Consider the following 13,725-nt stretch of genomic DNA (forward strand, 5'->3'; position numbering starts at 1 on the left):
GCTGCAAAACCGGCGAAGTCAGAACGATCGGTGAAAAAAGATTTTGGCGCCAGAAGAGGGGTTTTTTGATTGGTTAACACAATGAAGATAAAACAAAGAACTCTGTATGTTACTGCAATCTTACGGAATAGCTAAATGAAGAACATTGGGATAAAAAACATCGTTTAGAGAGGAAAAAAGTAATCTTATACGAGGATAACGTATGTACGTGTTCACATAAATATTATACTTAGCCGATGGTTAAATGGAATGGAATAAAAGTTGAATTTATTTTCAATTTTCAACTTATTGAGCCAATAGTCGTATATTATCTTACAAAGCAAAACTTTATAAAATTAGTAAATAAAAAAGCGATACATTCTCCGTAGTACTATTTGTGTTAATATATTCTTATAGGAAGACCGACTTCCAGAAATACAGTTGTGCTTATCGTATTTCTATTAAATTCAATGAGAGTGGTCTTAATACTAACCGCATCCATCATATTTGGCTCCCACCGACTCTTCCTTTTCAGAAACTTGAAACAATTCCTTCGTTGCAAGCGTTTTTCACCGACTGAAGAGTTATTGCGGCTGTAGAACAGTATTTTGCAGAGCTTCCTGAAAATCATTACAGGCAGGGTATAAAATTATTGGTTAATAATTGGAATAAATCTATTGAAGTTGAATGAGATAATACTGAATAAAAAATAAAATTTAATTTATAAATTCGTATTCTTTGAGTACTTGCTTTCAATACTTTTCAACAAAATAGTGCTTCTTTTTTAAGGTAATCCATTTCCATGATTGGTTAGCCTTATAGACGTTGTTTTTTAGCTGCATAGTAACTGCATGACAATAAATACTGATATTTATGATTAAGCAGCTGAGAATGGCAAACTGTGTTGACGAGTTCCGTTCAGTAAGGTTTAGCAAGTCATAATGAATCGTCTAACGCCAGAACAACGCTTCCAAATTGTGGAAATTTACTTTCAAAAAATAGGTCTGTTCGCGAAGTTCATAGAGCACAGACGGCATCATCGGTCATTATTTCTTTCAAAATTAGGAATGAACTCCGTTACGGTGAATAGCTAGCCCAATCGAGCATGCGGACAGATTTTTATGCTATATTAAAGGGCTAAACTTCGACGATATTTGTTTCCACATGACGACGCAACTTGCCATACAACGTGCTTAGTAATCGATTTATTGCAATATTCAAGCCACCATTGACCCCATACGGCCAGATTTATTGGAAAAAATAGTAAAAACTTGGACTGATCGAATGGACCATGCAACTCGCAGCCGCGACGAACATTTTTCGGAAATCATATTTAAAAAATAAATGCCATGAAATTCTCTACCAGATTATATATATATATATATATAATTGGCGCATACACCCTTTTTGGGTGTTTGGCCGAGCTCCTCCTCCTATTTGTGGTGTGCGTCTTGATGTTGTTCCACAAATCTCTACCAGATTACAATAAAAGAATTCATTCTGACCACATTTCTATTTTGTATTATCATTTAAAGATGTCAAAAAACACCCGCAATATGTGTCAGACTCATCCATTATTTCCCCCATTCCTACCATAAATAGCGTTTATTTCTTGTATGCCGAATTTTTAAAATTGATATTGGTTCAATACTTTGATGTTATTTAAAAAAAAAGTGTTTTCTTTATCGAGTTTTGCAAAACAATAGCGGGGTTTGCCACAAAAATATTTATCCGTCTTTTGAACTCGTTTTAGTATTGCAAACTTTTGTTTTTAATTTTTAATTATTTTATTATTGTTTTTCCATCGGTCATTTTACTCCAATTAAAGTTAATATGTAAAGCAAAAATTTTATAATTTTACTGCGATCTGGCAAGGCTAATGAGTCACAATGTCTTATATTCACTTTGATGCGGCCCAGTGTTAACAGCAAACAATAATAGCCATTGTCTTTCTATTGTTTGGAAATTCGAGTTTACTTTATTTCAATATTTTCCATTTAATACACAAAACTGAGGTGCACCATCTACTCGCTTACTGATATTTAGTTCTCGCATTGCGCTCCTTTTGAGAAGCAAACCATTGCAACTGGCGAGTTCTTTACCACTCATCGGCATTCTACTGCTTATATTCCCTTTTGTATTTTACTTATTTACGTCTGTATGCATGCAAAATTGATATATTGCAATATTATTCATTTTTTGTTTTGACAAACGAATGCGAAATAAATTAAAATCAGGAACATTTCTACATTAAAACATTAAATATAATATGTATCAACATGAAGAAAAAAAATCTGCAACTACATGAAAGTTAAATTAGAATTCTGCATTGGCGCAGGACACACAAGGCATCTGGGTATTTGAGGTTTCTAGTCGCGAATACTCGCATGAAAATGGCTGGCTGTTTGGTTGTTTTGCTGGTGTACGCATCAGCTTGCGGTTTGCGGTTTTTGCCCCTTGTTCATCCTACCAAAGTTGTTGAGTTTAGCGAAAACATGGTTTTGATATTAGCATGCGTACACATTCCAGCTGGAGTTTAGCTTTACATACATACATACATCTCGCGTTACACGCTTGTGTGCCATCCGCGCGTAAAGGCTACCGAGTGTGGCAAGTTACGGTTGCAATGCCACCTTTCTTATATCCACTTCAGCCGGCACCACGGGTGGCCGAACTTCAATGCCGCGCACTGGCTGTCGGTCCAAGTGATGAATTACTTTGTAAACTTCACTTCTATTCAAGTCGATTTTCTTTTCAGGCTTTTGATACTTCATGAAGTTGACTCTGTGTGTATTGCGGTAGACGGCGTACATAGTAAAAAGAAGAAATATGGAAAAAAAGGACGAAATAGAATAAAGTAAAATAAAGCATAAAGAAAATTATTTTCACAATGATACAATAGTTGAAGCAATTGTACAGACATAATAGCAATGAGAAAAAAGGAAATGAGTAAAATGAAAAGCATGTCGGTGGAAAACTATTGAATGTTGAATTAAATAAAATAAATTGCTTGGTGAACAGGGACTTCAAACTGCCAGTCACTCATTCAGTTGGTCTAATATAACTCTGACCTGGCAGTTGAGAAAATGTATACATTATATTTATATATGTATATATGTATAATGAGTGAATAGCAAATAAATTTAATGAAAATAACACACACATTAAAGTGAATGAATCGAAATTTGAGTGACGTGCTATTGATTGTTCATAATTTTTTCCGTAATGATGGGTGTGTGTACAGATGCAAGTAGGAGGTAATGTCTTCAATATTGAGGGTGATGTTTATACATTTTTCTTATAAGCATTTTGTACACAACTGTACAACACATAAGGACTAGAATCTACATACATAAATACTTACTTTCAAGTTGAAAGATACAAAATGTTATTAATATATCCATATGCTTAAAAAATTTGACCCTTCTACAAACATTTTTAATCTCAAATTTTTTTTCCTTAAAAATTGTAAAGACATCCAAAATTTGAACAAAATTTAGCGAAAAAACGAATCGAATTTTTTACACATTATTAATTTAACCCTCGAGAACACGCGCTATGAGCATTTTGCTCAAGCAATTTTTCATTTCGCGAAATTTTTATGTTCTATGTAATTCTGGCACTAATTGTGGTGAGTACCTTCGCTAGTAGTTGTGCTTCGTACTTTGACGAGCATTTCTTTCGATTAGTGCACGATCGGACGTGTAGGCAGCAGTGATGGTAAATGGTTTTTTGAAAAATCCCTACACAGCCCAAAAAAATTCCCTACTTTTCCCTACGCTTACAACAAATTTTCCCTACGAAATTCCCTACAATTTTTTCTCCTGTGTTTACACTATAATGCAACGTCAAAATTGAATTGTTTGCTTAAGATTTTTAAAAATTCCGTACAGAGCTTCTGCAGTGCAATCAGTTCTTATTGGAATTAGATCCATCAGCTTAACCACAAGCCGCTCGCTTTCCTCGTCGAAAAATCTCACCATGAGACACATACGCTTATTGAGTGCGACGTCTGTGCTCTCTTCGATCATTATGGAAAATTTGTTTACTTTTAATTTTTTAACTAAATTGTATTTTTCTTCTTTTGCCAATTCATTTTTTATTATGCTGGTGCACTTCTTTCTTCCAAGCTCAGATTTTTTTATTATTTCAGAATCGGGCACGATTTCTTTTAAGAGTGGGATTAAATGGTCCACCACTTGCAGCGCAACATTATGCTCAGCGAAGAACATACTAAGTCTTATTTCGAAATTTCTATTTTAGATGTCTTTTTAATTGCCTTAGTATTTTTTGGTGCATTTTTGTTTCGGCGTGCTTCTGTAAATCAGACTTGCCACAGCTCAAAACTTTGTCGCACGCAGTGCATTTGCATTTGAATGGATCGTTAGCCACAGCTTCAAACTAGCCACTAAAATTTCGTCCTCAAGCCACTTATTATTGAACTTTTGTTTCCGATACTTGCATCGTTTTTCCTGGTGTTCCTCCGAAGAGTCAGTCGAAGAGCTCATTTCTGTAAAATATATGCATTTTAAATATAAAAAAAGCTAAAACTAAAATAATTGCAAACTTACTTCAAAAGTGAAAAGCACCAGAAAACGTGGGACAACTAACAATTTTCGCGCAAAGAAAAAATCGTGCTAGCGTTAACGAAGTAAAAAAAGGCAATGTATTAACGCTTTTAAAAGTATGCAGCCAAGAGGAAAATAAGTCTGGCATGAAATCTTACTGCGGATTTTTATTTTAAATGAACTTTTTTAATTTTACCCCGCTATTTTAAAATTTTTTCTGTCCTTGGAAATTCCTTACATTTACAGAATTTAAAAAAATCTGTCCTTCCTTTCCCTACACCCACATTTTTCGACAAAAATCCCTACATGTAGGGAATTTTCCCTACATTTACCATCACAGGTAGGCAGACGGTTGATTTTTGAGAGCGGCATTTTGCTCATTGCGCGAGAAACAATGTAAGTATTTCTTGATTTATCTTTTTTGTTGAAAACCTCGGGTTGTGAAAAGGGTTGCTGCCCCAATTTTGAATAGTGGCAGAAACATTACCATGGATAATTATTTTACTTCAATTCCTTTAGCAGATGAACTATACAATCAATATAGAACGACCATTGTGGGCACAATAAGAAAAAATAAAAAGGAAATTCCACCTCAATTTATTTCAGCAAAAGGAAGGCCGCAACCACATACAATGACTGCATTTGCCGAAAATAAGGTTCTTGTCTCTTACGTTCCAGTGAAAAAAACGAAAAACGTTGTACTTATGCTATCATCACTTCATGCCGATGGCCGAGCTAATGATGAAACATCTGAGAACAAACCCGAAGTAATAACCTTTTACAACCTGACGAAAGGGGGTGTAGACACTGTTGATGAAATGAAAGGCACATATTCAGTTTCCAGGATAACCTGCAGGTGGCCAATGCGCCTCTTTTTCACGCTTATTGACATTACTGGCATAAACGGATGGATCGCATTGCACCAGCAAAAGAACCTGAAAGCCAACACCTACAACCTTGCTTTTGCGAGCTTTGCCCCAGGAGTAAAAACAGACGTTCGAAAAAAGGCTGCAATTTATGTGGAAAATTACTTTGCACGGAACACGTTAAGTATATGTGCCCATCTTGCTTCGAAAGCAACGTAAATGTCAATCTTACCGAAGACTGATTTTTGTCTTTTATTTATTTATTTTATTACAAGGAGTTTTTTTTGTTAATATACCAAAGTATGAATGTAAAATTTTTGGTTATGTCTTGATTGAATGAATTTATATAAATTTACAGTGTGAATTTCTTAAATAAACACATAATTGCAAAAAAATGACTTGGTATTTTAACTATGTTAAAAATAAAATGTTTAAAAATCGTAATCCATTAAAAAGTTACATTCTTACATGAAGTGAGCAAAATGCTCATGCGCGAAAATCCGTGCTATCTTACGAGGCGCGTGTTCTCGAGCGTTAATAACTCCAGTAGCTGCAATAACCTACTCGATCCTTGAGTAAAGAAGTCCAACGGAGAATGCTCTTGCCAACAAGTTCTACATTGGTTTATGTAGGCAATTGAGTAGTAAATTCCTTTCTCGCAGAACAAATCTAACACACTACAGGGTGCGCCATCTTTAATATCGGTATGTAAACGCTGAAAAACTTTGTCATTTACCAACTAATCGACTTCAACATAGGTACATGTTTTTGATACGTCAATTCAGTACAATTTCAACCATGGATCGCTTTACATCGAAACAAAGCGCTGACGTCTATTGTAAAAAAAGGCGACATCGACTGCTCCCCCAGATCACCTGACTAGTTTGAGAGAAAGATTCTGCGGAAGATATTTGGACCCTTGTACATTGGTGACCAGCTGGTGCCGGGGAAGAACTTGGTAGGTCCAACTGGCGTCGGTTAGCAGGAGAAAGAAATGACTGGTGCGCTATGTTGAACTCAGACAAAATCGCGTAAGCGGTTATCACGCCAATCAAGAAAAAGAAGAAGAAGAGGAAAAACTGTAGTGACATTAAAAGATCATTGTGGCTTGTTGCTTAAAGCCATAACAGTGGCGGGAACATCGAAGGCATACAAGTGGAATCTCTGTAGGATTAGAACATAGCCCTTTATCATTCTGATCACAGAAAAAAAACCATTACATTTCAGGAGAATCAGGATGTGCAATTTCGTTTAGAAGGTGTTTTAATCGGATAACTCACTATTCTCGACATAAACTGTCTTATGATTAGGAGATTTTCATGGACAACTCTACGGATAAGACCCTCATTAAGCTTTCACGCAAGGGCCCTTGAAGAGTCCTTGTAAATTATCGTTTGCATTTGTACGCTGATCGCGTATAATCTCTGCAGATCGGACTGTGTCAGAACGTTGCTCGTGTCTTTTTGCGTTCTGCATCGCCAGCTGATGCTTCGAATTCACGAGCACTTAAGAAAATTTGAGATTTCTAAATCGTTGTGATTTGCCCATTAGCGACGATAACTGCATGTATCTTTATTTCTTGAGTTAAGCTGTAGTTCTCCATGTCTTATGGTATGGTTTCGGGAAGTTAGTCACATATATAAGTCTATGTCCTCAAATACTGTATTCGCCGTATGTTTGGTGCATGCGCTTTTCTCGAATCCATGTTTTTCGGGTTGATGGGTACGAATTACAGTTTTATAGCCGCGTACAAAGGTATTATAATTTTAATCGTATAACGGTTGTAATTAGCAGCACAAGGGATCGAGATAGATTTATATATGTATATGTAACGTACATACCAGAATGTTCAGAATGCTGCAAGAAGACGTTCAAACCATGTAGGTATGTCTGTCCGTCCGTTTGTCAACGAAACTTAGTACACACATTACTTCGGCTAATAACCACACCCACCTCGCATATTGAGGTAATTTCATTCAGATTCGTCTTCAATATTATTGAGATCGGATAAAAGACACACCTAACTTTCATTTGTTAAGACCCAATTTTCATTCGTCTGCCTGATAAACCATTTCCCGCCTTGTCTATCAGTTTATTTGCTTCCAAATTCAATTTTGTTGAATCAATTCAATTTAATTCAATCTCGCTAAAGTTCGGTCCGAATAGAATTTAATACTTGTTTAGTGTAAATTTAATTTCCAATACAAAATTCAATATTCAGAATATGTAATTCAGAAGAATTACTAACTGGCATAACCTTTACTAAAATTGAGAAATGTTATTATTAATAAATTTTTAAAAATTTAAATTATTACTATCGTATTGAATACCTTCTGCTGTAGATGGGTTAGATGAAGATTATTTCTAGGACAATTATAATTTAACTTACTTGTTACACTCATTAGCCATTTACAAACTATAAAATAATCCAAGCAATGGCAAATCTGGATTAAATAACGTTAAATATGCAGTTATTAATTTACCAGCACTAAAATTTTACATTCGTTTGCTTTTCAACAACTATTTGCAAGTTAAAGTTTTCGAGGCAATATAAAGTTCCAATTTCTTTGAAACTACTACGCATACATATGCAATGTATATTATACATACATATGAATATAAATGCATATGTATTCATGTATACTTGGATACCCCGCGAGAAAATATACTGGTTTCTAAGTAAGTGGCGCCTTTTTAGTGAATTTGGAACTACAACTACAACCTAAATATTGACTTCATTTGTAGAGTGTGGATTAAGAGAAACGAGTTCTGACATATTTCACTAAAGTATATACCTTAAGAACGACAGCTTAAGGGGTCCCGGTGGTCTATAACTCGAAAATTTAGGGTATTTTCAGCAATTTTTTTACAATAAAAAAATGAAAAACAAACTATATAAATTTTTTAAGCTTTTTTTAACTTCTTTTACATACAAAAATGAAACAAAAATTTTTTTCTTTAATGAAAGAACATTTTTTTTTTTTAATTTTAATAATTTAAAAATGGCGCTGAAGTTGAACCTCCCGAAAAATTGGACCCCGATGGTTTGTCCATTATCCGAAACACAAAAACCAAAAAAAAATATTTATTTATCAGTAGGACTGTAGCTATGTTCCGTACTAGAATAAAAAAAAAATTTGAAAAAATGGCGCGGTTTTAAATTTAACACACTAAAAACCGTTTTTTTCAGTTTTTTAATAAAAAAATACGAAATAATTAATACAATGATATGACTCTAGTAGGGGCTTTAAACTGCCGGAAACGAGCGTTTTTCAAGCAGAGGCCTTCGCGATCCTGCAAGCATGCAAAATGCTTGGGGATCGTTGATGGGAGGGTGACGTAAATATTTTTTTCGATAGTCAAGCTGCGATCAAGGCCCTGTCGTCGCCGTATTGCAGCTCTCGTCTCGTTAACTCCTGTAAGGAGGAATTCAAACGTCTCGAATGTGTAGAAAACATTTCCCTTATCTTGGTTCCTAGGCATCATTCAATTTCCAAACTCATTCCGGTGTTCGCTGGTCACTGGGTGATCGGTACTTATGCGAAGAAGCTTGGAATTCTGTACAACCCTATTGCAGAAGCTGTGCGGATCCTGCAGAGAAAGGGATTGTTGAATTTCTTTCAGCCATCCCTAAAGGGTATGCTAAGAATCTCAAGTGCCTAGCCGCCAGAGCAAACGTCATTTGGTGTTCGGACATTTGCGGCTGTGGCGATTATGTGCTTGAGATTCCTTAGCGTGCCCTTTGGGGATGGCTTAAAGAAATTCTCCAGCCTAGATCGCTTTTCTCTCCTCCACTACATCAACAGTTCTGGATGGCTGTAGACGGTTTCCTCTGCCCTACATTTTTTTCGCAGGTAGTGGTCCACATTGTGGTATCAAAACGGGTCGTAAGTGCTACTTGTAGTGTACCTGGAATACTCTTGCCATCTAACCTACCTACCTACGGGTGATAGCCACTGATGATGTGAATAACCTATTAAAATTTCAGACGAGGTTTTTTTTTTCACAACATCAGGCCGTTTCGAGATAAATGAGTTTAAAGTTTGAGGTACAGGAGCGCGTGGACCGCTCTCCACCTAGTTAATGGGCTGTAGAAGCCGCATGAAAATTTCACAGTATATTCTTAAAATACTATACTTTCGAAATATCGAAAAAACAAAAAATCGATTTTTTGAAATTTCTAGACCACCGGATCCCCTTAAAGGGTAAATTACTAAAAATGATATTGTGCAATTTTCTGACTAAATTTGACATTTTATTGTTTCTGAAGGTTTCCAGTGTATCCACAAAGGTGCGAATTATGTCCACGCCTAGCTGAGAGCAGAACAATTTTGTTCTTGTTTCTTAAAGGGGCGAAGAGAAATATTTTTTTATTGTTTTTAGTTTTGCAAGCGAGGGAAAATTATCAAATCTCTGCAGAAGCTAAACGTGGGATCTCAGAATTTCTGAAAAATCTCATTTTTTAATTTAATTTGTAATGAATTTTTTGTTTATAAAATGTTCTTCTAACCAAGAAATACGTTTTTTTTATTAATTTTTTGCTTTAAAACTCAATTTCATTGATAATGCGGGATTTGCCACTTGTTCTAAATTAGACTTTTATTTTATAATTAAAGTTTTCTCTGCTGGGTACTTTATTTCGACTGCGACTTACCAATTAAAGTTCTGTTTACTTTGCCATATTAATATAAATACACAAATATTTGTAAAAGAGAATTGTGATGAGGTGGTTATGGATAAAGCAGTACGTACATACATATGTATATACATATACCTTCATATACACGCTTTCCGTACATAGCCCAAATATGGAATTCCAACAAAACTAAACAAATATGCCTTGAGAAAACTTTTAAAAACTGAAACTTGCATACGTGCTTAAAAAAATAAAGGAAATGGGCCTTCTCGTAAAATTTCTAGTATAATTATGATTAACTGATAAGTGAAGTATTTGTGCAATCGCAATGCACAAACTTTATAAATATTCATTAAATATCAATTAATTCTTCAATTTTTATAAGAAAAAGGCTAAATTTATGCAATTTTTTTAAATTTGGTCTAGGAATTATTGATATTAACCGAAAGGTATTTTTTTTAATTAAGTAGTGGAATAAAAATATTAAAAAAAAAAACATTTAAGTTATTCCCTAAAAACACCTTTTGCTTAAGGAACCATTATAAATAGCTTCACATGTATAGGCATAGTCAGCTGCACATATTTTGCTCTTTCTTTTAAATATTAAACCCATTTAAGCCTTTTTCAGATTTTTTTTTGGGAAGGGGAGGATAGAAATGTCAAAAACATTCGATTGATGCCGTCGCGCCAATGATATGTGGGGCATGCTCCCACTAAAACAGACTTCCCCTTCAGCCTTTCTTCTAGATGCAGCGCAAAATAATGATAGAGCCTCCATTATGCCCTCTTGTTGGTTTTTCATACTTCGCAGCGTGTGGGTACTTTTATATGGGTGTTATAAAAATTAATTAATCAGCAACTTCAGTGCAAACCCTTTACACTTAGAATATATTATTTTTCTCTTATTCGAAACTGTACCAGGTATCTTCTCAGGTCAGCTCATTGAGCACGTGTGCCTCTTTCTATTATCTTTCATTCTTCAATCATCTTGATTAATGCAGTCTTAAATAGGAACCTCTTGGCAGACAATTGGAAATGAGCCCATGTATTGGCTACGTGGAGAACTTATGACTTGTGCTTCTAGGAATTCATTTGTGCTTCTTAACAAGAAAATTTAACTCATTAAATTTAGAGCAAAAAAAAGTCGAAAAATTTGTTTTATTTTCCATCAAAAAATATGACAATACAAGTAAACTCAGATATTGAATATTAGTATAAGAAAGATTCTCCGGGAGGAAATCCAAATGCGAGGACATATGAGAAGTGAATGTTTAAAAAAATATTTACCTCTGCAAAAGAAACAAATCATAATAGGCTGAAAAATTCCTAAAAAATTAACTGCAAATTCGGTTCACTATGAGCACAATTTTTTCAATAGCGTTAGCACCTATTTTTTTTTAATTAGAAAGAATTGGAATCGTCTCCTTATCTACAATATTTTTTATAAAAAAAGCTCGAAAAAGCCCCGATTTCCATATATGGAGTATTTTAAAAGTATTTTTAATATTTTCTTTTACATTTTTACGTACACTCCTATTTTGTGTTTGACCGAGGTCCTCCGCCCATTTGTGGTGTGTGCCTCGATGTTGTTCCACAAATGGCGGGGGCTACGAACGGCAAATAGTTTTTATTTTCATTTTTTTCTTTTAGTTTTCTAGGAGTTCTTTCATTATTTGATGTTCATGCACGGTGATTTGTCTTTTTCAGACCAGTAATCGTTATAATATTTTTCACCCATTTATGGGGAGATTTTAGCTAACATCCACCGGTTTCGAAAAATGTGGCTGGCATGTTGTGTTTTCACGGCGTGAACTGAGTACTACTTTCTAGTGAGATACATACAAAATTTCACGTTTATTTCATGGTAATGCAATTTGTGTGGATATTGACAGGCATTTCACGTGAAACGCGAACTTTGTACTTAACTAAATAAATATTTGTTTATTCCATTATAATGATTAAATATAAATTTTTTTCCATAAAACTCACAGTGGTTACTGTCCTTGGCATGCACACATTTTGCAGTAAGCTCTGTTATTTTACGCTTTTTCGCCAATTAAAAGCTAAAACTTTCATCTCCTTAGAAAAATTAGCTTTCCATAAATCCACTACTTCAATAGAAGAGCCAATTTAAACTGAAGATAAATAAATGTGCACAAGCCTGAAGCAAGTGAAATTCAGAAAAAAATAACCTCCACAAGTACCAAGCCAGGATGAATGGAGGAATCAAATGAATAAGTAATATTCGAAAAATTGAAATTTTTTTTTATATTTTATGAAACATAAAAAAAAATTCCACACAAATAAAATTCAAATAGATAAATATGAATATGCACTTGTTCAATGTGGTTGAAGTTGAAAGGGGCATGAATAAACCGTTTTGTAATCGATGGAAATCTGGGAATTTTCAGGCTAGTTCGATTGCTATCAGTAAAATTCTAGTTGTAAACTAGACAGATTTGGTGCATCTTTGCATGGTATGAATGCGTGTTGGTTTTTATGCAGATTCAATTAGTTTTGCATCGCCGTATTTGCCCTGCAGGGAAAAGCCGAACTAGTATGGGAACGTTCTAGTTCAGATACCTACTGGTATTTAAGAGAAGAAAGTATAGAGTATAAGCATCAATTATACGGCCGCCGTAGCCGAATGGGTTGGTGCGTGATTACCATTCGGAATTCACAGAGAGACGTCGGTTCGAATCTCGGTGAAAGCAAAATTAATAAAAACATATATAAGATTGGGCGAAAAATAAATGCATTACAATTTTTCGGGTAAATTTGTTGTGTTTTTTCTTAGAAAACAAAAATTAAGACCTATCTATGGACGCACCAACGCATCAAGATGATTAGTGTATTATCTATAAGTAAAATCTGATTAATATAGCTATTTGAATATTTAAATGAAGGCAACAGTAAATATTGGCATACAATTCTGAATTCGCTTTTATTATGAAAAAGAATATTTTAGAATTAAATATTTTAATTTTTTCCAATTTTATTATGAAAAAGAATATTAAAAAAATGCTGAAATCGAATGGAAGTAATGTGTTTTTTTGGCATTTTAACTGGTATAAAACTGGTTTTTTAAAAGCTTTTTGTGGCTTTTTGAGGCTGCGTGGCCGGTTAATTGACATTTCGTAGAACAGCGCCATGTTAAAAATATCAAATGCTTGCATGGAAAAAAGCTGAAAAATAAACCGGTAAGTTTCTGGCTACATAACTTATATTTGCCCCTGCAATATTCTATAGCTAATATAAAAATTCATAAAAGTTTTTCCAAGTATGTGTGTGCATTGAAATACACACATAAATGGTATTCCAATAAGAGGTGCTATTTTAATATTCAAAGAAAAATGCAATTTTTTAATATAAATGATCGGATATTTATTTCGTTATAAAGAGGAAGGTATGCCGTCAATAGTGGAAAATAACATCAGGCAAATGACCACAACGACCACGCTTACAGGACAATATCCTTTTCATGAAATTTTCCATAACCGAAAGTGGCAAAGTAGCTGCCCTATGTCCTCGATAGTCTCACGAATTCCATCTTTGAGGTCTTGAATTGACCCTGGGCTGTTGGCGTAGACCTTCTCTTTCACGTTGCCCCAAAGAAAAAAGTCACAAGGTGTTAAATCACAAGATCTCGGTAGCCAATTGTGATCACCTCTTCGAG

At 34.6% G+C, this 13,725-nt stretch overlaps 1 protein-coding gene across 6 annotated transcripts in view; it reads right to left on the reverse strand.

Annotated features, from left to right (window-relative positions):
• Positions 1-373: 373 nt before the first annotated feature.
• Positions 374-13,725, reverse strand: part of LOC128862124 (probable serine/threonine-protein kinase kinX) — a 38,168-nt gene continuing 24,816 nt past the window's right edge. For 2 of the 6 annotated variants that reach the window (XM_054100576.1, XM_054100580.1), the window contains exons 8-9: positions 2,530-2,763; positions 2,141-2,445 (exon numbers count right to left, since the gene is read on the reverse strand). In XM_054100576.1, coding sequence (XP_053956551.1) covers positions 2,595-2,763 — 169 coding nt within the window. In that variant the 3' untranslated portion in view covers positions 2,141-2,445; positions 2,530-2,594. Of the gene's footprint in view, positions 600-2,140; positions 2,764-13,725 lie in introns of those variants that run through there. The other 4 variants (XM_054100579.1, XM_054100578.1, XM_054100582.1 and 1 more) reach the window with 4 other exon arrangements.

The sequence above is a fragment of the Anastrepha ludens genome, chromosome 4 (assembly GCF_028408465.1).
Source record: "Anastrepha ludens isolate Willacy chromosome 4, idAnaLude1.1, whole genome shotgun sequence".
Lineage (NCBI taxonomy): Eukaryota > Metazoa > Arthropoda > Insecta > Diptera > Tephritidae > Anastrepha > Anastrepha ludens.